Source organism: Alosa alosa, chromosome 17, assembly GCF_017589495.1.
Source record: "Alosa alosa isolate M-15738 ecotype Scorff River chromosome 17, AALO_Geno_1.1, whole genome shotgun sequence".
In the NCBI taxonomy this organism is placed as follows: Eukaryota; Metazoa; Chordata; class Actinopteri; order Clupeiformes; family Clupeidae; genus Alosa; species Alosa alosa.
Window position 1 is genome coordinate 2242444 of NC_063205.1, and position 25990 is coordinate 2268433.

At 47.3% G+C, this 25990-nt stretch overlaps 3 protein-coding genes across 3 annotated transcripts in view; 1 reads left to right on the forward strand and 2 right to left on the reverse strand.

Moving 5' to 3' along the window:
- Window positions 1-13281, forward strand: part of aldh18a1 (aldehyde dehydrogenase 18 family, member A1) — a 27394-nt gene extending 14113 nt beyond the window's left edge. The window contains 13 exon segments of the mRNA XM_048268762.1: window positions 1417-1561; window positions 1702-1775; window positions 1869-1968; window positions 2519-2596; window positions 2599-2679; window positions 2778-2821; window positions 3306-3443; window positions 3796-3991; window positions 5803-5870; window positions 5873-5926; window positions 6329-6515; window positions 12055-12150; window positions 12524-13281. Coding sequence (XP_048124719.1) covers window positions 1417-1561; window positions 1702-1775; window positions 1869-1968; window positions 2519-2596; window positions 2599-2679; window positions 2778-2821; window positions 3306-3443; window positions 3796-3991; window positions 5803-5870; window positions 5873-5926; window positions 6329-6515; window positions 12055-12150; window positions 12524-12720 — 1458 coding nt within the window. The 3' untranslated portion in view covers window positions 12721-13281.
- A 3395-nt stretch (window positions 13282-16676) lies between these two features.
- crygmx (crystallin, gamma MX) lies at window positions 16677-19638 on the reverse strand. The gene is made up of 3 exons (XM_048267343.1): window positions 19575-19638; window positions 17419-17661; window positions 16677-16983 (listed from the first exon to the last, which is right to left on the reverse strand). The coding sequence occupies exons 1-3, from the start codon at window positions 19581-19583 to the stop codon at window positions 16708-16710; spliced, it is 528 nt and encodes a 175-aa protein (XP_048123300.1). The 5' UTR covers window positions 19584-19638; the 3' UTR covers window positions 16677-16707.
- A 2426-nt stretch (window positions 19639-22064) lies between these two features.
- crygmxl2 (crystallin, gamma MX, like 2) lies at window positions 22065-25034 on the reverse strand. The gene is given in 4 exon segments (XM_048267342.1): window positions 22065-22276; window positions 22278-22418; window positions 24414-24656; window positions 25026-25034. Coding segments are annotated over 4 exon segments (531 nt in total). The 3' UTR covers window positions 22065-22138.
- Window positions 25035-25990: the final 956 nt, after the last annotated feature.

Sequence of the window (25990 nt, forward strand, 5' to 3'; positions counted from 1 at the left end):
ATTTAAGTCATAACTTGTGTTACCAGAGCCCGCCTTCTCGGATTCTCTGCAATTGTTACGTTGAAACTATTCAATTTGGTGCAACCCGATACATTTTAGTAGCTCAGAACTTCAACGTGCCAGTTTACGTTAGAACTGAGCTAAGATGGAACTTGCGTGCAACCCGCAGCAGGATATAGGAGCGACCAAATTTTTTGAACAAGCATTGATTATCATTGACACAGTCTCAATTTGGCGGACGATGAAATATGGGTTCAAAGCTGTGGGCTCCGCGATTTACGGGACAGGTGGTCACCTACCCCGCTACCACAGCTGTGGATAGTGTGGCATGCTCACGCTTTATGTCTCCTTCTTGCAAACTGGGCCTATAGCCCAACCATTTACGTCTTCAAAAATAACAACTTGCCAGATATGCCTTCCATCTTTTGGGCTTCATTCAGCATTTTGTTCTTCCACTGGAAATGACTCTTCTACATTTGCTGCCTGCTGCATCCTTCTTCGTTTGTATTGTTTAGAAGATGTTTGACGCCTTGAGTTAATGCATTAAACATTGTTTGCTGGTAAACCAGCCACAAATAGCCTACAGATTCTTGCGTCGTATGCACATTCTCTATTCTCTTCCAAAATGTGGCCGTTCTATAGGCTGGCCAAGTCGCGTAATTCTGCGGCATAAAGCAGATGTATTTGTTTATTGTACAGAAAAATAAAAATAAGCCTGTCAAACAGATCAATTGACTACATTTTGCAGTCAATAAGTAGGGCAAATTCATTTGAGACCAAAGCGTGGGTCATGGTTGTCTAAGCCTCTGCTGTGAGGCCAAAACCCATGAACAAAAGGCATTGATATCTGCTATAGATTTTTTTTGCTAAACAAATTACAGCCGAAGCGAGTCATAGCATATTTAATCCAGTGTTTTGTCAAGTTGCAAAATGCAAAATGTCGTTTTAACAAATTTTTTATGATAGTATGAAGTACTTTGTATAGGGTACTATCTTAATTGCTTCATACTAATACTTGACCCCATGGCTGTGCATCTGTCTCATTGAAAGTGAGAATGTGGCATGTGATCTACTGTGTAGGCTTCATAAAAAAAATAGATTGCTAATGGCCTACAAGCTGATCTGGGGTGCGTTTCCCGTACAACTACGGAGGTTAGCTTTTTACTAACAGGATGCATCGTTCAACTAACCAACATGGTTCCCAAAACTGTCGTACTTACATAGTATTGTAAGTTTGGACCATGAAATGTGTGTGTGTGTGCTCACCTGTTCTGTGTGTGTGTGTGTGCTCACCTGTTCTGTGTGTGTGTGTGTGTGTGTGTGTGTGTGTGTGTGTGTGTGCGCGTGCTCACCTGTTCTGTGTGTGTGTGTGTGTGTGTGTGTGTGTGTGCTCACCTGTTCTGTGTGTGTGTGTAGGTGAAAGCTGCTCTCTGGGCACTGCAGGGTGGCACGTCAGTCGTCATCGCCAACGGAACTCACCCAAAGGTCACAGGTCATGTCATCACTGACATCGTTGAGGGGAAGAAGGTCGGCACCTTCTTCTCAGAGGTCAAACCCGCCGGTGAGTGAAGCAGTCGAGAGAACACACAGGCACACACACATCAGGGAGTTCACATCAGTGTGTTTACATTTGATCACCAATGTGTGTGTGTGCCTGTGTGTGCGTGTGCGTGCGTACGTGCGTGTGTGTGTGTGTTTCAGGTCCCACGGTGGAGCAGCAGACCGAGATGGCACGCACTGCTGGTAGAACGCTAGCATCCTTGCACCCTGACCAGGTACACACACTCACACACCTATCACACATACACACCCACCACAGAAGACTGTATGCGTGTGTTAATGTGTGTGTGTGTGTGTTTGTCCCTCAGAGGAGCGAGATTATCTGCACTTTTGCCGATCTAATGACCGAGAAGAGGGAGGAGATCTTAACAGCCAACAAGAAAGACATGGAACTGGCTATCAATGCAGGTGTGTGTGTGTGTGTGTGTGTGTGTGTGTGAGGGGAAAGAAAGACATGGAACTGGCTATCAATGCAGGTGTGTGTGTGTGTGAGGTATGTTGTTATTATGGAACTGGCTATCAATGCAGGTGTGTGTGTGTGTGAGGGGAAAGAAAGACATGGAACTGGCTATCAATGCAGGTGTGTGTGTGTGTGTGTGAGGGAGAAAGAAAGACATGGAACTGGCTATCAATGCAGGTGTGTGTGTGTGTGTGTGTGTGAGGGAGAAAGAAAGACATGGAACTAGCTATCAATGCAGGTGTGTGTGTGTGTGGGAGGGAGAAAGACATAGAACTGGCTGTCAATTCTGGTGTGTGTGTGAAAGGGAGGGAGTGTTCTAGAGTGTTGTAGCTGTTGTTCATCTGACATCTTATCACACATTCACTTACTCGCTCACACACATACACACACACATAGAGACACTTACACACACCTTACACACACACACACACTCCCGACCGCTGATCCTCCTCCTTCTCGCCACTTCCTCACTCTCTCTCCTCCTTCCTCACCCCCCAGGTCGTATGGCCCCTCCCATGCTGAAGCGTCTGAGTCTGTCGTCGGCGAAGTTGAACAGCCTGGCCATCGGCCTGCGCCAGATGCCGTCTCGTCTCAGGACAGCGTAGGCCGCGTGCTCCGCCGCACAAGAGTCGCCAACCGGAGCCAACAGAACCATCGGAGTCCTGCTCGAGTCCCCCAGCCACAGGTGGGACACACCACGCACTATCACCTCACACAAACACACACACACACACACCTGATCGGAGATCCTGCAGAGTCTTGCTCGTCATCTTCGAGTCCCGCCCAGACTGCCTGCCACAGGTGGGACACAGACACACAGACACACACACCACACACACCATACACAGATGCGCACACACACACACACCATACACAGACACAGATGCGCACACACACACACACCACACACAGACGACACACACACACACACACACATAAAACCACATCATTATTGCTGTTAAAGTGCTCCCAGGCTGTATTCTAGCTGTCTGGTCATTGCACATCCATACATGCACACAGTTTGTCACACTCACATACTCACATACACACTTTACACATTACAAACACACCATCACGCTGACGTTTGAAGTTTCAGGCGTGTGGTCATATCTCCTGTGTGTCTGTGTGTGTGTGCGTGCGTGTGTGTGTCTGCGTGCGTGTGTGTGTGTGTGTCTGCGTGCGTGCATGTGTGTGTGTGTCTGCGTGTGTGTGTGTGTGTGATGCGGCGCAGGCAGCGGTGTGTGTGTGTCTGTGTGTGTGTGTGTGTGTGTGTGTGTGTGTGTAGGTGTCAGCGTTGGCCATTGCCAGTGGTAACGCTCTACTGCTGAAGGGAGGAAAGGAGGCGTCTCACACCAACCGCATCCTGCATGAGATCGCCCAGGAAGCACTGTCCCTGCACGGGGTCAAGGACGCCATCCAGCTGGTGAGATACAGTGCACACACACACACATGCGCACACACACACGCACACAAACCGCATCCTGCATGAGATCGCCCAGGAAGCACTGTCCCTGCACGGGGTCAAGGACGCCATCCAGCTGGTGAGATACAGTGCACACACACACACATGCGCACACACACACGCACACCATACACATTCACACACACACACACGCACGCACACACCCCATACACCCCACACACATTCACATTCACACGCACACACACACACCCCATACACATTCACATACACATACATACTAGGGCTGAAACGATTACTCGAGTAATTCGAATAATTTGATTACAAAAAATGATCTAGAAAAATTCTCTCCCAGGTGAGCACGCGTGAGGAGGTGGAGGACCTGTGTCGTCTGGAGAAGATGATCGACCTCATCATCCCCCGTGGCTCCTCCCAGCTGGTGCGCGACATCCAGCGGGCGGCCAAGGGCATCCCCGTGCTCGGCCACAGCGAGGGCATCTGCCACGTCTACATCGACGCCGAGGCCAGCATCGACAAGGTCATCAAAATCGGTGAGGGCCCATCTATATGGAACATGGCAAACACAGCACATATCCAAATATCTATCCATCCTCATCATAAATATCCATACGTATCCATATATCCAGGGTGCGATTTGTAGGGGGGGATGGTGAGGATTTCCCCCCCTCTGGTTTTCCTATCCCTACCTCTGCTAAATTATTTTTTATCCCTGGTGGGGACAACATTTATCCCCCTCTGCCCCTCATATTGATTAATGCTACTTCATATAAGTAAAGCCCCTGCAACGGAGAACAGCCCAGTAGGCCAGCTCTACATAATAATCTGACATCAGAAACTCACCATCAGCACTCATGCTGCTGACACAGTGGGCATGGATAACTTAATTTGGCCTTGATTGTGCAGGACATTTCAGAATGTCGAAAGTGTGTAACCCATCATAAAATGGCTAGTTTCAATGGAAAAGTTAGCTGGACAAATGAAAGAAAACAAGAAGGATTCAGTGAAGCATAATAATGTTTTAGAACCTTCAAAATTAGAAAACTGATGCAATTGAGATGGAGGACAACTGCACGAGTAGAACGTGAGGGGCCTATTGTCCCAAGGAACTTACATTAAATGAGGAGATATTTGCTGAATGTCACAAAAAGTGTTACAGAAATTGCTTGGCACGCTTTTATTCAATGGCTCTCTACCAAAACACCTGTAGTTTATGGAGGACCTAACGGAGAAAGCACTCGCTTGATAAATCAGCCAGTAGGCTAGGCCTAGTAGACAAATAACTTTTAGAAATAATCTGTACTGCAAAAACTAATGTTGGTGGGTATTTAAACTATCTAGCTGGTGTTTTAACAGCTGCAAGAAATAGAAGCTTCATGGTCTTTATGTTCTGGTTCAGAATTATTTTCATAAACTTCAAGTTGCCCTATAACTTTACTCTTCACTGCACTGTAGGCAATTAACTGGACAGCATGTTAGGCTATTTATTTTCTGTAGGCTACAATAAACACATTTATTTTTTCAACTTTTGCAATATTACGACTTGGCTACTGAACGAAATCAGCAGGGAGAGAATGCACGAAGAGCACGCGAGCGCAGCGCAATGGGTAGGCTATTTGGTTACCAACTAACACTGATAGCCAATTCACTAACTTAAGACTTCAGTGCCATCATATATACAACGTTTTTACACAACAAATACAGAAAGGATGGAGGCAGCAAAAGTAGAGGAGTCATTTCAGATGGGGCAAGAACAAGGTGAATTTGTATGCTTGTCAAAACGTAGTCCCACCCTGCATTAGAGGAGCTGATCATCATACCAAGCACACTCGCTGTTTAAAGTCATACACCACTTGAAAACTAAAATGTTACAAAGGTGGCAAAAATAATATAGGTATTATTAGCCATGACATTACTAGGCTATGAATCGCTCGCTCACTTTTAACTTTTTTTTTTTTTTTTTTTTTTTTTTTGGGGTTACAAACTTATTCAAAATCATCCCCCCCCTCTGGTTTTTACACAAATCGCACCCTGCATATATCTATCCATAAGTATCCATATATCTATCCATAAATATCCATCTTCTATCTATACATCCCATACATATCCATCTATCCATACATATCCATCCATATATATATATATATATATATATATATATATATATATATATATATATATATATATATATATATATATATATATATATCCATACATCTATCTATACATATCCACACATATATATCCATACATCTATCCATACATATCCATACATCTATCCCGTATCCATACATCTACCATGTCATGTCGTGTCATGTGATCTGATTGGCCCATTCTGCTCTAGTGCGGGACTCTAAGTGTGACTACCCGGCGGCCTGCAACGCCATGGAAACGCTGCTGGTGCACAGAGACGCGTTATGCGTACGCCGGTCTTCGACCAGATCATCGACATGCTGCGCACCGAGCGGGTGAGAGGCCACGCCAGGGGTCATGACCTCTCAGTCACCAAATCCAAAGTCAAATCCAAAAGCAGCACGACTAGCTGTGTGTGTGTGTTTTTGCATAGGCCCAATAGATATTCTGAAGGTACTGTAAATACTGTGTAATAGAGTAACCCAACCACGTGTCTGATATGTTGTTGTTGTAAAGGGTAACAGAGGGGTGTGTGTGTGTTGTTCTTGCTCTGAGCCATAGAGGCCCTTTGTCTGTGCCAGTGTGGTGTGTGTGGACAGTAGACAGGGTGGCAGTGTGCTCTTAGCTGTGTGTGTGTGTCAGGTGAAGATCCATGCGGGCCCCAGCTTTGCGTCATTTGTGTGTAGTTAGCTGACCCCAGCCTGACCTCTGTGTGTGTGTGTGTGTGTGTGTGTCAGGTGAAGATCCATGCGGGCCCCAGGTTTGCGTCGTATCTGACGTTCAGCCCGTCGGAGGTGAAGTCCTTGCGGACAGAGTATGGCGATCTGGAGTGCTGCATCGAGGTGGTTGACAGTCTGCAGGAGGCCATCGACCACATCCACAAGTACGGCAGCTCACACACCGACGTCATCGTCACCGACAACGGTAAGGGTGTGTGTGTGTGTTCAGTGTTTCCCACATTTGTAGTTAAAATAAGCACTTTTGAGTCTTGGAAAAACACCCATTCCCATTTACATCGGGATTTTGCAAACATTCAGTGTCCGAGTCAGTCAAATGAATAGAGCCTGAGTAACCTAATCGAAATTGACAAGCAGCTGTTAACTAAGCTCGACATCCAAACAGTATTCTATTGTTAGCTTAGAGATGCTGCTTGATTGCATAACTTAGCTTAGTACATTTAGCAGAGTTAACTTGAATGCAGCAGTTTTGAACAAATTTGCGCAGAATGGTCACGAACTAAGCGGATTTAATAGCAATTTAGCCCGCCGTCTTCTATGCAATGCTTCTATGTGGCAACAACAATCCTTAAACAATTGTTGATGTTTTGTTAAATGCACATGCAGAGGAGGGGCAGCGGGCTCGTTACGAGAGAGAGCGGGGCAAGGAAAGGCTGCATGTGCAAAAAGTGCAGCTTATGAAAGGATTTTATCTCATTTAAAGACCAAAGAGTTTTTTTCTACCTTAAAATAATGTTTCCAAAATCGTTTCAGTGGTTCATCAACTCGTAACAGGGTGAACGGCACTTCTGCAAGGCTTCACGACACCAACCGTGGTCCAGCGTCGAGTTCACAATGCATGATTGGCACGATGTCTGCACAACACGGCACATAATTGGCTCAATGTAGTCACATCACACCACATGATTGGCTCAATGTATGTCACATGTCGACATTTTGGCGAGGAAGGGGTGGGATATGTGTAGACAACGCCATATTGGCGTTACATATAGCCCCATGCATTTCTATGGAGGATTTTTTGAGTGCTGTGTCTCCACATTAGAAAGTCTCTGGTACAACATAGAACATTATTGTGTGGTGGTCCGCCACAGATTAGTCAACGTTTGGGAAACACTGGTATCTGTTGCCTCTTTGAATTGGCCATCTTTCCTTCCTTCTCTGTGGCACAAACAAGTTGGATGGAGATCATGATTCTCAGTCAGTATCTGATTTGAAGTTCTGAAATGCCACCCTCTAGTGGTGGGAAGTTGCAAATTCAATGGAGTCCATCTGTTTGGGGATCTCATGGTATAACCTTATTATTGAAATATATACCTTTAAAAGGTGGATATGTCTATTTAAGACCTCTATCTCTCTATCCCTCTCTCTCTATCTATCTATCTCTCTCTCCTGATATCCCCCTTGTTAGTACGGTGTCTTGTGTAATTCCGCTGGATTTTCTTGTAAAAATTGATTTTTTTGCATATTTTGCTAGTATAGAGTCTAAGGAACAAGATTTTTTTTTTGTCTTCAAATTTTCACGATCCATTTTCACACTTAGATGACATCATCATTTATATAATGCATAATTAAGACTGGGACTACTATCACTTGGGGGTCAAATGTGAGAAAACACTGGTAAAGAGGGTATTTTGCCTAATTTTTGGGTGCTGATTCTGAATATCATATTTACTTAGCTGATTTTTTAGTTTTAAACATGCTAATTAGCATTTGCGGCCTAAAACTGGCCTCCATAGGCAACATAGAACGGGTGAATAGGGTAAAAACTTAAATTTAATTTAACTCCTTGATATTCTTATGAAACTTTACTAGTTGATTATTTATGTAGAGACAATATTTTTTTGCATTACAAATTTTCTGAAAATATATGTTTATGCATGTAATTTAACAATATCTCATTAATTATTCACTAATTTGCACATCTGAATATTGGATAGTTAACATTGAATGTAGTCAGGTTCCGGTTGGCCTTCAGAACTTTTTCTGGATTCAGAGCCTTAAAAGAATGGCTTATTCAAGCGCCAGACCTAGGTTATGCCGATTTCAGTCATCCCTTTATCTTAGACGGATGCAAGCCATGCAGGACTTGGGGGCAGTTCTGTCACAGGAGAAGGATGGGTTACAGCGACCAATAGCCTTTGCTAGCCGGGGCTTGCGGCCAAGTGAGAGGAACATGTCAAATTATAGTGCCATGAAACTCAAACTCCTTGCAGTCAAGTGGGCAATCACAGAAAGAAATGGACTATCGCAATGCCAATACCCTTTCTAGGTTTCCCACAAGCCCCACTAACACTTTGCGATGTTTGTCACACGGCCTGGACGTCCCCCTGCCGATTGCCATAGCCAACATGCAAGCCTCGAGTGCACCTATCCAAGACTCTGGGATGACAGAATCTTGTATGGTGGACACCATCCCTGGTCGAACCAAAAGAGACCTGAAAGTCCTGCAAAGGACTGATCCCTGTATTTCCAGATACCTGTGGTTTTGGTGACAGGGACGACCACCTACCCGTTAAGACAAGTGGAGTGAACCAAGGGAACTCCGCAGTTGATAAAGCAGTGGTCCCAGATACAGGAAGTGGATGGGACCTTGTACCGAGCGATCCAGGCTCCTTCCAGGGATCCAGTGCTGCAGCTTTTACTGCCAAACGTGTTGAGTCGAAGTGCTCACTAGCCTACACAACAACTACGGCCATCTGGGGGTGGACCACAGATTTGATATGACAGAGGTGCTACTGGCCCCAGATGTGGCATGAGGTGCAAAAGTGGTGTTCTGAGTGTGGCACTGTGTGGTTGCTAAAGCAAGACAACCCAAGCCAGAACCTTCTTGGGAAATATGTTAGCCACTAAGCCTTTGTAGATAATCTCCATTGACTTTACTCTCTTGGATTGGGCTAGCACAGGACAAGAGAATGTTCTGGTAGTCACAAATGTTTTCTCAAAGTTTACCCAGGCCTTTCTCACCCCTGATCAGAGAGCTTCCACCGTAGCTAAGTTTCTAACTGAGAGATGGTTCTATGTGTATGGCGTGCCAAGGAGAATCCACTCTGATCAGGGGCGCAGCTTTGAGGGGGAGCTGTTGAAGCACCTGTGTGACACATACATCATAACAAAGACTAGAACCACCACTTATCCTCCAGCGTAAATGGCCCCAGTTGCTCCCTCAGCTCCTGTTCGCCTATAATACCACCGTGTACCAGTCCACAGCACTCCCCATACGAGCTGATGTTCGGTCAGAAGCCACAGTTACCAGTCGACCACCTACTTGGAAATACTGGAGGTGACCACAGGGACAGTCCACCGACTGATTGGGTGGTGCAACATCAAGAGTACCTGACTGCGTCTATGCTAGTGCTAGGAGACACTTAGAAGAGGCTGCGGCATATCGTAGGCATGGTGGTCCTGACACTGTAGTCCTCTTCAAAGTGGTTGTATTCACATCCTACCTCACTGAGGCCAGGTGCAGGACAAAAAAGCTTATCAAGGAAAGAAGAGTAGTTGTCCGCACACTGCAATCATAACACATAACGCAACGTTTCGACCCACCTGATGAAGACCCTGGTGGGTCGAAACGTTGTGTTATGTTTTTAACTCAATAAATTTAGTTCTTCTGGGAGATTGCAGTGTGCGGTCCTGACACTGTACCCATATTACCACCTGGCACTCTAGTCTTTTTCTAGTGGGCAGTGGTAGTGTAGTGGTTAAGGAGCTGGGCTAGTGTGCAGTAGCCTGAAAGTTGTCGGTTCAATTCCGGCTTTCACTGTTATGCCCTTTGAGCAAGGCACTTAACCCCAAGTTGCTCTGGGGAAAATGTGATCCCTTGTAATATAGCTGACATACAGTATGTAAGTGACTTTGGTCGAGAAGTGTCTGCTAAATATAATGTACGTAAACTCTTTTGCAAGAACCATTTTCACGGTCGCCACAAAATCCAGGATACATGGGTGTCTACCAAGTATGAAATTGTAGAGTGTCTTGATGGAATTGGCACACACTATAAGATCAGGCTGTATGGGGAAGAGGGCCCCCTTAAGACGTTCCACTCATAATACTGCCAGACAGCATTCAAACCCCTTCCACCTCCCAAAGTCTGTTTCACATGAGTTCTCTGCCAGTGTAGCAGAAGTAAATATTCTCCCCGTCCCCTTCAGGCCTTGGCAGTAGATACGTATGCTACCAGGACGGTGAACTTTAAAGCCAGGTGTGTATGCAGAAAGGCTGACCTGCAGTGCTGGCGCACACGCCCACCCATGGGTGGTGATCATATATGTAGCTTCAGCCGGTCATTTGAAATGTTTGGCGCATGGGTGTTTGTGGTTGTTGTTGTTGGAAGAACATGGCTTTATTCTTAATTCTAAGACTTCATTGCTTCTCTCGCACGCCCGGTCTGTTGGCTGTGGATAACCTGTTGCTTTTAAAGAGAGCAAATGCACATGGTTTAGTGTCTGAGCAATGTTTTCCCTTGAGTTATTTGTTTTTTGTATTAGTTCAGGCTGTGAGAGGGCCATCCGTGGTTTGTCTGTTTATACCTTATATTCTTTTGTTTGTTCATTTTGCCTACTGTTACTCAACTACCCATGCCTATGACACGTAATGGTGTACTGTGTTGCCTGTACTATTATAGATTATTTCCAAGGCAAATTTCTCTTAAGGTAGACAATAGAATGACATGACGGGTCAAGGAAAGCATCAAGAAAAGCAAAGATTAAGAAATCGTTTTTGACATAGGCAACAAGGGTGGAGGTGTTTTTACACTTTTCAGACACTCAAAGTTTGAAAACTATGGATATTGTTTTAGAACCAGGGGGTTTTGTGTGCAAAAAGTGGAATTAATTGTCAAAAAATTAAATGAAAATCACTTTTCGGACTAGATATAATCGCTTATTTTAAAACATACAGAAAAAAACACTAAAGATGGATTGTGAAAATTTGAAGACAAATAAAATCTTGTTCCTTAGACTCTATATTAGCAAAATATGCAAAAAAATCAATTTTTACATGAAAATCCAGCGGGACCCTATTTTCCAAACACAGCGTACTGTACTATGTGGTATTCTCTTGTTTGATTTTCTGCTGCTGTGTTTATGTAAAATGCTGCCCTCTGGTGGCGAAAGGCATGAACAGAACTTAGTTATGAAACTGCAGCATTGGAACAGAATGTGCCCTCTTGCATGCTGTGTAGATTGTGTATGTTGATGTTTGTCATATAAAGGTCTTATTTATTTACACATTTACACATGTCGTATAGAGGCCTTATTTATTTACACATGTCGTATAGAGGCCTTATTTATTTACACATGTCGTATAGAGTCCTTATTTACACATGTCGTATAGATGGCTTATTTATTTACACATGTCGTATAGAGGTCTTATTTATTTACACATGTCGTATAGAAGTCTTATTTATTTACACATGTCGTATAGAGGCCTTATTTATTTACACATGTCGTATAGAGGCCTTATTTATTTACACATGTCGTATAGAGTCCTTATTTACACATGTCGTATAGAGGCCTTATTTATTTACACATGTCGTATAGAGGCCTTATTTACACATGATTCATTACTGATGCTGTTGGGTCCTTTTTGTTTTTGTAGGAAAGTGTTCTTTATGTCCTAATTTTCTGGGCTGAGATTTGGATGTTATGCTGTTATTGTCATCAGTCCATGCAGGTGTGTTTGTTTATCTTATCTTATTCATTTTGTGTGTGTGTGTGTGTGTTTAGAGGAGACAGCGGAGCAGTTCCTGCAGCAGCTGGATAGTGCGTGTGTGTTCTGGAATGCCAGCTCTCGCTTCGCAGATGGCTACCGCTTTGGTCTCGGTAGGAATATCCAACTCTACCATTCTCCCAACTCACTACATCGGACACACACACACACACACACACACACACACACACACACACACACACACACACAGGAACCTCCAACTCTTCCATTCTCCCAACTCACTACATCGGACACACACACACACACACACACACACACACAGGAACCTCCAACTCTTCCATTCTCCCATCTCACTACATCGGTAGCACACACACACACACAGGAACCTCCAACTCTTCCATTCTCCCATCTCACTACATCGGTAGCACACACACACTCACTCACTCACTCACTCACTCGCTCACACTCACTCACTCACACACTCACCCTGACGGCTTGTCCTGTTGTGTGTGTGTGTGTGTGTAGGTGCGGAGGTGGGCATCAGCACGGCGCGTATCCATGCCCGCGGCCCGGTGGGGCTGGAGGGTCTGCTGACCACTAAGTGGGTGCTGCGTGGGGACGGGCACACGGCGGCCGACTTCTCTGAGCAGGGCAGCATGAAGTACCTCCACGAGAACCTGCCCATCGCTCAGACCCTGCCCGGCCAGAGGACCAGCAACTAGAACCCTAGAACCCGCCCGGCACCACGCCACTTGGAGGGAGACTCGCAACGCAGAACCCAGCGCAACTCATGAAAAACCCCAACACTCAGAAACGCAGTACCCAACGGAATAAACACACCAAGCATTAAGTTAAAGGACTAAGCACTGGACTGCCACATGGACAGAAAGGGTTAGCGGCCAGTCGGTTAACGGCACCAAGCAGAGTGTAGTAGCTCTGTGGGCCAGAACTCTCAGTAGTGAAGTAGAGCTGATGTTATTACACAGAGCACAGCGAGTCTCTCCTCAAACCAACGCCAACAATCCTGCTTCTGGCCAGACTGGTGCATTGTGGGTAACCTCAGGGCCTGAGGCTTTGAGCACAGTTGATCTCACACACACACACACACACAGAAACCCAGGTGTTTTTGACTCATGTCAGTAACAGCAGAGATCTGCATTCATCAGTGTGCATATCACCTGCTCAGCAAGCCTCAGTTGCATCACACTTACCCACAATCCACTGCTCTTAGTGGGTCGTTTTTGTTGCACTCAGCATATCTCCCCTCAACCCCCCCACCCCCCTCTTTTATCTCTCATTCTCTCTCTCTCTCCCCCTCTCTATCTCCCTCTCTATCTCTCTCTCTCTCATCCCTCTCTGTCTGTTCTCTACCTCTACAGAGCTTGGCCTCTGTGTTCTGTTGTGATGGATGTAGAATGATCATCCAAATATGGCTCAACTGCCGACGACTGATAGACCACACACACACACAGACAATTTATGAAACTTTGGACCACAAACCCATTTCTCTCACACACACACACACACCCATGCACAAGAGCAGAGGTGGATATTCTCAGTGTGTTTGAGGATGGTCGATGGTCCTCCCCTGCTCACAGGCCTGTTGACCGTCTGGCGGGACCGATAAGCGATCCTGCGCAAGGATGGGGCAGAAGGATCTTTCTATTTCTCTTCAGGCATTTTTTTTTCTGACTGCTGCCTTTCCTGATGCTTCTGTTTGTGTTTCCTGTGGGCGTGACTTGATGCTCTGCGCCACAGGGAGAGCTAGTTGGCCACCTCTCTGCTCTCTCCCCAGGGACTGACCACCTCTGAGGGGCGTGGTCGCAGACGAGTCTCCATCTGCCCTCCGAGCCTCTAGAGGGTGCACCACTCTCGCCCTACAGACTGACCACCTCTCTGCTGGGGGTCTGGTGCATTGCAGGTGGGTGGGGGGGGGTCTCGATCTCCTCTGTGGCCAGGGCCACAACCCCCCCCCCCCCCCCCCCCCCACCACACACACACACACACACACACACACACTGCTGACCCAGATGGCAGCAGACTCCTCAATGCCTCACCTGACTGCCAGCCCAACCGCCCCCCTCGGGAGGCTGGCCAGAGGTCGCTCCAGACTGGGCTCTGTGGAGGAGGCACTCTCCAGGATATCTCTGTTTTCAGTTGATTGTAAAATAAAAGTTTTTTTTTTGCAGAATAATTTTCTCGGCCTTTGTGTTGAATCTGCTGCTGCATGTGCGCTTTGTTGGGGTTTTTTTTAAGATTGATGTGCGGATAAGATTTGAAGAGAGATAGAGTGTGTGTGTGAGTGAGTGAGTGTAAGTGTGTGTTTCACAGAATGCATAAAACTCAAAAGTAATGAACACTACTTCTAGCCACTTTAAAAAAAAATACCAGTTCTGTTCTTTCCACTGGGCCTGGTTTTGTGATATATCATTAATTTGTCTGTTTCTTGACAGTGTGGTGCGGAAGATCAGTGGGCCATTCAGCGGGGAATAAGCCTTAAGAGGCGCGTAAGTGGGCCAGGCAAAAGCAAACACAATACTACAGAGGATTAATTATGTAGCTATTAGCACCACGGCAGCCGCCTGCGTCTCCGCCGAGGCTCCGAGCGAGAGATCTCTCGCCTTTTGACGTCTGTACGCCGTTTCATTCTCCAAAACGCGCTGTTTACGCCCTCAATGAGCACCATCAAAAAAGCCCAGCAGAAAGGGCTTGTAGATGAAGAGCAGTGAGAGAAAAGCCCTGATCTTGTTTCAAATTCGGTTCTGTTGTTTCTCCACTAGCAAGGAGGACCGGGATCACGCTCGCTCGCGCGCAGATAAAAGGCGAGATAATAAAAAGAAAATTGCGTTAATGATGAGAGTCGCGGAGTGACAAGACAAATCAAAAAGAGAAAGACTCATTTGCGCCGGTCTTTTAAGAGAAATCTGAAATCCTCTCTCTATCGGCAGTGCAGTGTCGTCTTTTAAGTTGCAGCTCGCATGTTTTGTAGGCTGAGCTCTCTGAAGGTGAGGGCAGCGGCCCATTCACGGCAATCGCTGCCTCTTGCTCTGCAATCATGCGGAAACGCATTCATCAATCAGCACCTTGCCCCAGCGGCCCTGCCTCTGCGTAGACCAGTACCAGTGTCCGCAACAACTTGTTACACAACCGCAATTTCGAGCCAAATAGGGTCCATCTCAGCTGCCTGTCATCCAGATTTGTTGCCATCAAAGCCGGCCTGTGATGCGCATCTGAGTGGCCAGGGAGGGCCTGTGATCCGCATCTGAGTAGCCAGGGAGGGCCTGTGGCGCGAGGGAGAACGGAGAGCGACGCTTCCCTAGCAAGGCTCCGCGCTCACGCAGCAAAGTCGACAGAGCTTTAATTGAACATTACTCAAGGCCAAAACTCATATTTCTTGTTTTTCTTCATCTTTAGAGACTCAAATATGCTCCCCGCTGAGCGCATAATTTTTTTTACACATCAATAATTCATCCTCAAAAGTTACGTATTCATTTGTATCTTCGCCAATTATGGCCGCCTAATTAACTATTTCAATAATTGATATTTATTTCTGAAAGAGCCGCTCTCCCTAGTCATATGAAACATGCATGACTGAGTCTGTGTTGGGGTGTATTTTGTGCTCTGAGAGCGCGCTGTGCTCGGGGCAAAACACCAGGCCACTTTGACTCTTCCTCTTTGAGTTGCGCTGGGCTGTGATGTGGGCCTCGCGCAGGACTCTTTCATGGGTCCCTCACCCCCGCCACACGCCATGTGATCTCATAAAGACTGGCGTGCCCTGCGCCTCAGAAAGGCCCTTTTTGTTCTTTAATAACGCGCTTCAAAGAACGCGCCGGATCCCCATCCTCTTCGTTTTATAGTAGTGATGTCATAGCAAGCTGATGACATGGCCCTGGAGGAGCGGGTTGTGCGTCCGTGCTGTGGAAGGCTAGCCCCGACATCATCACTGATCTTAAGGGGCCTTGATGGAGCTAATTGTGTCGTCTGAAGCTCTTTTCCTCCTGACTAAGGATTTATTTTAGTCCGTGAACTTTGATTTGATATGTTTTAGTTTGCAGCATGCTACAGTGTGACTCAATACAATCTGCATGTGTATTGAGTATAGAACAGATGTGCTATTTTTTGTGTGCTGTATTTGCTGTGCATTGATGTTAATGACCCCCTTAGACAAGAAGGTTAATCTCAAGGGATTTATCCTTTATAAGTAAATGCCCAGTACCTCACCACTTAAGGTAACCTATATATAACCAATGAAACAATCAGTCATGTGTCTTATACACTGCATCTTAGTTCTTGCATGCTTCATAATGCTTTGGACTCAGGCTAAGTGAGAGCCTCCAGTAAGACAATGGTGAAGACTTTAAGGTCGCTTTATTGACTTTTTTAAAACCATTTCTTTAGGAGAGGGTATGGGGACCAGAGACAGAAGTGCACAGCGTTCACAGTTAGTTTAGTTAACACACAAGGAAAACAGCGAGGCCATCGTGGGAGACCTGCGGGTTGCCGTGACTACCCCCTGAGGCCAAAATCAACAAGGCATCAGCAACCTCACGTCAGGGCTCAAGCCTGGATTGGTCACCTGATTGGTCTGGCCGCAGACTGGACCCTGGAGAGGACTGAAGAGTCGGGTGCGTCAGGAGGAGGGGTGTGGGGGAGTGGGGGAGGGAGGGAAGTTGGGGGGAGGGAGGATGGGGTTGCCAGATGGCGGCGGCTCAGTTCTGCTCGGTGACGCGGCGGAGAGAGCCGAAGGTGGGGCTGGCGCTGCCCCAGTCGTGGAAGCGGCGGTACTCTCCGGGGCGCAGGAAGTACTGGCGTCCGCGGTAGTTGGGGTGCTCGTGCAGGATCCAGTAGCCCTCCATCACGTTAACGGAGGAGACGTTGCGGCTGGGCAGGCGCTCACGCAGGTCGGGGCAGTCCTCCATCACGTCCATGCCCTGGCCGCCGAAGTCGGAGCGCTCAAACAGCTTTATGTGGTAGTTGCCACGGTACTGCAGGGGGCGAAAGAGAGCACAACACTCAGGGACATGGACCTCGACAGGACAGGTGAACAATCTGGCTTACACACACAAGGCAGCCTTGCAACTGTGTATTACCAGTGTGTGTGTGTGTGTTAGTTATTAGGGGCACCTTATGACAGGAGCAGATGCAGTTGTTGAACGTGTGTGTTTGTATGTATGTGCACGTGTGTGTGCCTGGCCTTACTGGGGACCCCAGAAGCAGTCGTTGAAGCCAGCCCATCTCTGGTAGTCAGGGTGCGCGGTGCGGTGTGTGTGTGTGTGTGTGTGTGTGTGTGCGTGCGTGTGTGCGCGCTTCTTACTGGGGGCACCATGTGGCAGGAGCGAATGCAGTCGCTGAAGCCAGCCCAGCGCTGGTAGTCGGTGTGTGTGTGTGTGTGTGCGTGTGCGCGTGCGTGCATTTCTTACTGGGGGCACCATGCGGCAGGAGCGGATGCAGTCATTGAAGCCAGCCCAGCGCTGGTAGTCGGGGTACTCTCCCTTGTTGAGCATGTACTGGTAGCCCATGAAGTTGGGCTTCTCATAGGCCACCCAGCAGCCACTCTCCACACGGATGGAGTTGCAGCGCGACAGGTGGGAGTGCATCTCAGCGCAGTCGCTGCTGCACTCATAGTGCCGCCCCTGGTACTCTCGGTCCTCGTAGAAGATTATCTACACACACACACACACACACACACACACACACACAAGGAGGAGGTTAAGCCAAGGATGGTGAACGAGAGTTGGGGAATGGTCGTCATCTAGACCTGTTCTGGTTCTGATCTCGTGTGGTTCTAGTGCTGTTCTGGTCCTGATGTGGACCTGGTCTGGCTGTGAACCTGCGGACCTCCTCCAGACTCGTGACAGAACAGGGCCCGGTCCATCCCAAGGATGGTGGCTACCTGAGGTAAGCGAATGTGTTAAAAATAACACAGTTTGTGTTGTTTCTAACACATCTCTATGTTCAGATAGGGACAACACAATTTGTGTTGTTTTTAACACATTTCTTTTGTTATACTATGTACACTCTTACAACAAATGTGTTGAAAATAACACAACCAACCGTTCTGATGTGTCTGTGTCTCTATTTCAGACATCTGCATATGACATGCACGTCAGCCGGCAAACCAGCCCCTAGCGATTCAAGATAGCATGAGGAAAGAGCTGTGTTTAGATGCGCTGGTGCCATTTTCCTCGTTTGTACAATTTCACCTGCAGCTGCAGTTTATTGCGGGTCCTTGTGACTTCACCAGCTAACCAGTCTGAAATGACAGCTGACCAGCCAACCAGTCTGAAATGTTAATTAATGGTCTCGCATGCCCTGGCCTGGTTTCCCTGTCTCCTTCTGTACAAAGCTCCAGCCGCTTCTGTAGGCACCTCAGCAACTCAGGAGGCAACAGCCAGAGAAACTAGGGACTTGAGTTTGGAGATGGAGCCATCAGTCAACCGTCAGCCGTCAGTCAACTCAGAAGTAATGAAAGGAGTTTTTAGTGTAGCGGTCATGTGGCGCTCACAGGTGGTAACTGCTGTGGTAGAGCGGCGTGACCCTGCGCTTGATGACCACAGCGCCAGGCGAGCTGGCAGCGACTATAATAACGTAAGCGCGAGAGCAGCACATGTAGCTAGCTCATTAAGCAGAGATCTACAACACTATCATCTACAAACACTGCAACTTCTCTCTCTCCCTGCAGTCACGTGTGTAATTCCAATCTGTGTGTTTGATATTGAGATAATTGTGTGTTGTTTTCCTCCTGTAAGCTCCCTGTCTGGGCGCATCTGTGAGCGCATTCCGGAACGCTGACATCAGAAGCCTGGAACCCAGTGAGCGCGCTCAGTGCGCCTTAATGCCGCTCATCACATCTCTCCGCCCGGCAACGCCATTCTTCTGAGGACAAAGTCTATTTTAATGATTTATTCATATAATTAATCTCAATAATTCATCAGGCAGCTTCCTTGCCTCTCTAGTTGTCACGTCGCCAAGGACAAACTTTCATAAAGCACTACACAGTCGCGCACTGAGCCGCCGACTAGAACAAGGTGAGACCGAGACACTGGTGTGAGACTAGGAGAACTGGCTGAGCCTGAGACAGGGAGATTTAGCGAGAACGAGAGAAGCACAGGACTCAGATGGGGAGTCTGAGGAAGCAAAGGGAGATTGAGTGAGATTAACATTAGAGTGAGATTTAGATCAGAGTGTGATTTAGATCAGAGTGTGATGTAGATCAGAGTGAGATGTAGATCAGAGAGATGTAGATCAGAGTGAGTGAGGGAGAGACATCGAGGGTGAGAACTGAAGAAAAGAATGAAACTGAAGGTGAGGTTTAGATCAGGGTTGAAGGTGAGGTTTAGATCAGGGTTGAAGGTGAGGTTTAGATCAGGATGAACCTGAAGATTTGAGCCTGAGGTTTGGATCCGGAGGCTGTGAGTGTGTGAGGTTTGGATCCTGAGGCTGTGTGTGTGTGTGAGTGTGTGAGGTTTGGATCCTGAGGCTGTGAGTGTGTGAGGTTTGGATCCTGAGGCTGTGAGTGTGTGTGTGAGGTTTGGATCCTGAGGCTGTGAGTGTGTGTGTGTGTGAGTGCCCTTACCTTGCCCATGGTGCGTGTGTGCGCTGTGCGGTCCGGAGCAGGAGGCCTGGGGCAGCTCTTTATAGCCGCACGGGATCAGGGCGCCGCTTGTCCCCTTTGTGGCGTCCACACAAAGCCGTGCCGTGTCAGCAAGCTGCGGCTATAGAGCCCTCGCTCCTATAGGTCAGCGGCGGCGCGGCCAGCATTGTGTCGCCGCGGCAACACTGCAAACACTGCATTAATGCCTCTCTACCCACACATCTCACAATGGGAGTTGCCAACTCAGTCTATATTCACACACACACACACACACACACACATTTGAGCAACGTATAGAGGTGAACCTGGAGGGCTGTGTGCTTGTGTGTGTGCGTGTGTGTTTGGTGTCGTGTGTCGCATTATTGTATTGATAACGTGTGTGTGCGTGTGTGTGCGTGTGTGTGTGTGTGTGTGTGTGTGTGTGTGTGTGTGTGCGTGCCTTTACTTGTGTGTTTGTGTGTGTGTGTGTGTTTGGTGTGTGTGTGTTTGGGTGTGTGTGTGTTTGTGTGTGTGTGTGTGTTTGGTGTGTGTGTTTTTGGTGTGTGTGTTTGGTGTGTGTGTGTGTGTGTGTGTGTGTGTGTGTGTTTGGTGTGTGTGTTTGTGTGTTTGGTGTGTGTGTGTTTGTTGTGTGTGGTGTGTGTGTGTGTTTGGTGTTTGGTGTGTGTGTGTGTGTGTTTGTTTTATTGTGTGTGTGTGTTTGAATTATTGTTTGGTGTGTTTGGTGTTTTGGTTTTGTGTGTTTTATGTTTGTGTTTATGTTTGTGGGTTTGTGTGTTTGGTGTGTGTGTGTTTGGTGTGTGTTTGGTGTGTGTGTGTGTGTGTTTGGTGTGTGTTTTTTGTGTGTGTGTGTTTGGTGTGTGTGTTTGGTGTGTGTTTTGTGTGTGTGTTTGGTGTGTGTGTGTATTATTATTTGGGTGTGTGTGTGTTTGGTAATGTTTGTGTGTGTTTTTTGTGTGTGTGTGTGTGTTTTGGTGTGTGTGTGTATGTTTTGTGGGTGTGTGTGTTTAGTGTGTGTGTGTTTGAGGTGTGTGTGTGTGTTTGGTGTGTGTGTTTGTGTGTGTGTGTGTGTGTTTTTTGGTGTTATTATTAATGTTAAGGGGGTGTGTGTGTGTGTGTGTGTGTGTGCGTGTGTGTGTGTGTGTGCGTGTATGTGTGTATGTGGTGTGTGTGTGTTTGTTTGTGTGTGTTTGTTGTGTGTGTGTGTGTGTGTGTGTGTTTGGTGTTTGTGTGTTGTGTGTGTGTGTTTGGTGTGTGTGTGTGTTTGGTGTGTGTGTGTGTGTGTGTGTGTTTTGGTGTGTGTGTGTGTGTGTGTGTGTGTGTGTGTGTTTGGTGTGTGTTTGGTGTGTGTGTGTGTGTGTGTGTGTGTGTGTGTATGCGTGTGTGTGTGTGTGTGTGTTTGTGTGCGTGTGTGTGTGTTTGTGTGTGTGTGTGTGTGTGTGTGTTTATGTATGTATTTTATTTAGTGTATGCCAAGTATTTGAGTATGTGTATGTATGTGTATGCGTGCGTGCGTGCGTGCGTGCGTGCGTGCGTCGCGTCGCGTGAAGTGCGTGCGTGTTGCGTCGTCGCGTCGCGTCGCGTGTAGTATTATCTGTCGCGTCACGTGCGTCGCGTCGCATCTTGTCTTAATGGTAATGGTAATGTGTATTAATGTGTATGTAGTAATGTCGATAAATGAAATGAAATGCGTGTTGCGTTGTATGCGTGTTCGCGTCGCGTCGTCATGCAGCGTCTTGTCGTGTGCATGTAATAGTATAGCGTGGTGTTGGTGTGTGTGTGTGTGTGTGTGTGTGTGTTTTGCGTGTGTGTGTGTGTGTGTGTGTGTGTGTGTGTGTGTGTTTTGTGTGTGTGTGTGTGTGTGTGTGTGTGTGTGTGTTTTCTCCACAGGAATCAGTTTCATTTCCTCATTTTCTCTTTTCCACAAGAACACACTTTGATTCAGGCAATAGACTCTCATGTTTTAAAGAAGTTATTTATCTATTTGTTTTTATTTATACAGAAAATATGTTTCTGTGTGTGTGTGTGTGTGGAAGACTGAAATAAACGCGGTTGGTCAGGTTTTCATGCTTTATTGAAGACCAGGTGTACACTTAGATGCAGAGGGAGAGAACTGCGTCTGAGGGCTGAGAGCTGTGGTCGTCTGTCCAGCGGTTGGTTGGTCTGTGAGAGTGTGTGTTCACGTCCCGTTGCTGTGTGTGTGTGTGTGTGTGTGTGTGTGTGTGTGTGTGTGTGTGTGTGCGCGTGTCTTCATGGCTGCTGCATGTCAGCATCTGTGTGTCCCTGCCTGGTGTGTGTGTGTGTGTGTGTGTGTGTGTGCTCTCTCCTCACATGATGCTGGGTCTCATGCGTCTGAAGGAGCGTGAGCATGTGTGTGTGTGTGTGTTATTGTGTCGTGTGCACCGCTCACTCACATGATGCTGGAGTCTCATGCGTCTGAAGGAGCGTGAGCGTGTGTGTGTGTGTGTGTGTGTGTTCTCCTCACATGATGCTGGGTCTCATGCGTCTGAAGGAGCGTGAGCGTGTGTGTGTGTGTGTGTGTGTTCTCCTCACATGATGCTGGGTCTCATGCGTCTGAAGGAGCCCACCATGGGGTTGTAGCAGCCCCATTCCATGCAGCCTCTGTACTCGCCGGGGCGCAGGAAGAACTGGCGCCCCCTGTAGTTGGGGTGCTCGTAAAGAACTTCAGTAGCCCCTGAGTCGTGGGGCAGTAGATGTCTCGGGGGCCCGGAGCTGGTGGTAGGCGTTGGGGCAGTCCTCCATGAACTCCATCATGTTACCAGACAGGTTGGGGCGGTTGTAGATCCTCATGCGATAGGCTCCCCTGTACTATAGGGGGATAGGAAGGCCAGTCAGCTTAAACAATATATACCATAACCACCCCTTTAAGGTAAACATCACTGGCAAATATAGCATCAACTCCAATCTATACCATAACCACCCCTTTAAGGTAAACATCACTGACAAACGTATAGCATCAACTCCAATATATACCATAACCACCCCTGTAAGGTAAACATCACTGACAAACGTATAGCATCAACTCCAATCTATACCATAACCACCCCTTTAAGGTAAACATCACTGAAAAACCTATAGCATCAGCTCCTGACCTTAACGATGATCCTCTGACCTATGACCTATGACCTTCATAGAACAGAAGTGTCCTGTTCACTCAAACGCCTCAGACAGAATGTGTGTTCTCATCTCTTAGAGCCGCTTTAGAATGCTCTGTGTACGTTCCTCTGCCCCCCACACACACTCAGCGGTAATGAACGGGATACAAGTGAGATCTGCACTAGTCTTTCTTCCAAACACCCCCCCCCACACACACACACACACAGCCTTTCTTCCAAACACCCCTGTATCCCAGATAAAGCTATACTGTCTCAGTGCACAGATGATAACGAAATCACACACACACACACAGCTTTCTCCACAAACAGACCAAGGCCACATCTATATGATTACCCCATTTAACATATAGGCCAAGGCCAAATCTATTTGATCAACCCGTTTAGCATGTAGACTGAGGCCAAATCTATATAATTTGCCCCAAATGCTCACAGAGGCCAAATCTATACTATTAGCCCATTAACATGTGCAGCAGCAGCAGATCTATACGATTAGCTTCTAGGCAGCAGATCTATATGATTAGCTTCTAGGCAGCAGATCTATACGATTAGCTTCTAGGCAGCAGGTCCACCGGAGAGTCTTTCAGTCCACTCACTTTATAACGCTACGGTACAGACGGGTTCTGCTCTATTAAAACACCCATAACACTTTAATGAATGTGATCGGGCCCATTTAAAAACACCCATTGCATGGCGATGCACATGCTTGTGTTAAATCTTAAACCTGATCTTCTGGACCGCATTTTAAATCTGATCTGCTGGACCAGGTCTTAAACCTGATCTTCTGGACCAGGTCTTGGTTTCATCTGAGCTGAGCTGTTCTCTTCTGCTCCATTCAACCAGTCAGTCTCAGACTGTGTTTTTCCTGGCAATTCTAAACTAAAGACATTAAGGCACTTTGTTCTGGAAACTTTGGTGTGTGTGTGTGTGTGTGTGTGTGTTTGTTTTCCTTCACTGCCAAATGACAGAGAGATGAAGGGAATTTTGAATTTTAATGAAGAAGAGTCTTTGGAGTGACTCGCTCTTCAAATCACTGGCTCTCCCGAATGGACCATGTCTGGCTTCATTATTTATTTTTTAATTTGTTGAGATTTTTTAGACTTTGAATTTACCCCCAGAGTCTATAAATTTCATCAAAGCGCCTCCTCATTGGCATTGATTTGTTAAGAAGATTTTTTTTCCCATTGAAACACGCGCACACACACACACACACACACACACACACACACACACATTGGCAAGTAACATTGTAATCTGCAATGTGTCTGTGTCTGTGTGAATAATAATGTGTGTGTGTGGATTCTGAGGGCACGTTAGGTGTGTATTAATGTGTTGTGTGTGTGGTCTTACGGAGAAGTTATTGTGTGTCTGTGGTCTTACAGGGGAGTTAGTGTATATCTGTGCATGTGTGTGTGTCTGTGTGAATTTGTGTGTGTCTGTGTGCATGTGTGTGTGCCTGTGGTCATGTGTGTGTGTGTGTGTGTGTGTGTCTGTGTCATGCGTGTGTGTCCGTGTGCATGTGTGTGTGCCTGTGGGCATGTGTGTGTGGGTGTGTGTCTGTGTGTGTGTCTGTGTGCATGTGTGTGTGTCCGTGTGCATGTGTGTGCCTGTGTGTGTGTGTGTGTGTGTGTGTGTGTGTGTCTGTGTGCATGTGTGTGTGTCCGTGTGCATGTGTGTGTGTATTTCTTACGGGAGAGATCATCTGGCAGGAGCGGATGCAGTTGTTGAAGCCCATCCAGTGGCTGAACTCGGGGTACTCTCCCTTGTTGAGCATGTACTGGTAGCCCATGAAGTTGGGCTTCTCATAGGCCACCCAGTGGCCCCCCATCACACGCATGGAGTTGCAGCAGGTGAAGTGGCTGAAGGTGTCCGAGCAATCACCACTGCATTCCCAGGATCGGCCCTGGTAGTTGCGGCCTTCGTAGAAGATGATCTTGAGAGGAGAGGTGACCACACACACACACACACACACACACACACACACACACACACACCATGCACACACACACAACACACACACACAGGAAGAACATAGCCGTCAGTAACAGAGGAAAGCAGCCACAGGGGGGGTGTGTGTGTGTGTGTGTGTGTGAGTGTGTGTGTGTGTGTTATGTTCATATAAGCCCAGTCTTCACACTAGTACTGCTGATGCATTAAATGTGTGTGTGTGTGTGCATGTGTGTGTGTGTGTGTGTATGCTTATACGTTGCCCCATGCTTTTGCCCATGTGATGTGTGTGTGTGTATGTGTGTGTGTGTGTGTGTGTGTGTGTGTGTGTGTGCGTGTGTGTGCTGGCCTATACCTTGCCCATGCTTGCGAGGGTCATGTGTGTGTGTGTGTGTGTGTGTGTGTGTGTGTGTGTGTGTGTGTGTGTGTGTGTGTGTGTGTGTGTGTGCAGGCCCTTACCTTGCCCATGCTTGCGAGGGTCATGTGTGTGTGTGTGTGTGTGTGTGTGCTGGCCCTTACCTTGCCCATGCTTGCGAGGGTCATGTGTGTGTGTGTGTGTGTGTGTGTGTGTGTGTGTGCTGGCCCTGTGTGTGCTGGCCCATACCTTGCCCATGTGTGTGTGTGTGTGTGTGTGTGTGTGTGTGTGTGTGTGTGTGTGCTGGCCCTTACCTTGCCCATGCTTGCGGGGGTCCAGAGAGTGCTGCTCCCTGCGTGCTGAGCTTGGGTCTCTTATATGGGCAAAGGAGGAGGAGCCTGTTGAGCCCGTGGCCTCTGATGTCATAGTGCTGGACGTTACCTATTCTGCCCTCAGAGATTCTTCCCATTATCCTGCTACTGCCCGCTATTCTACCTGATGCTAGGCTTTACCTATAGAAATGTCCCAATGACGGCCCCCACACACACACACACACACACACACACACACACACACACACACACAGAGACAGAAAGAGAGGGTCTTTCTGTGTTCTAAACACATAGGCAGTTGTTGAGTCATGACCAGGTGATGTGTGCCTTTTACCGTGGGGCACAATGGCAGCCACACACACACACACTCACACTCACACACACACATACGTTTGCAGGCTGATGTTCAATGACAGTGACAGGCCTCAGTCATGGGATCAATGGGAAACAGCTGGGCTGAGTGTGTGTGTGTGTGTGTGTGTTGTTGTTCTGGATGGGGGACAAACACAGATGACCTCTGTGAGCCTGAGGGGTATTCACATGTGTCATAGAAGGTGGAGGACAACGTGTGTGTGTGTGTGTGTGTGTGTGTGTGTGTGTGTGTGTGTTTGTGTGTATGCATGTGAGAGAGCT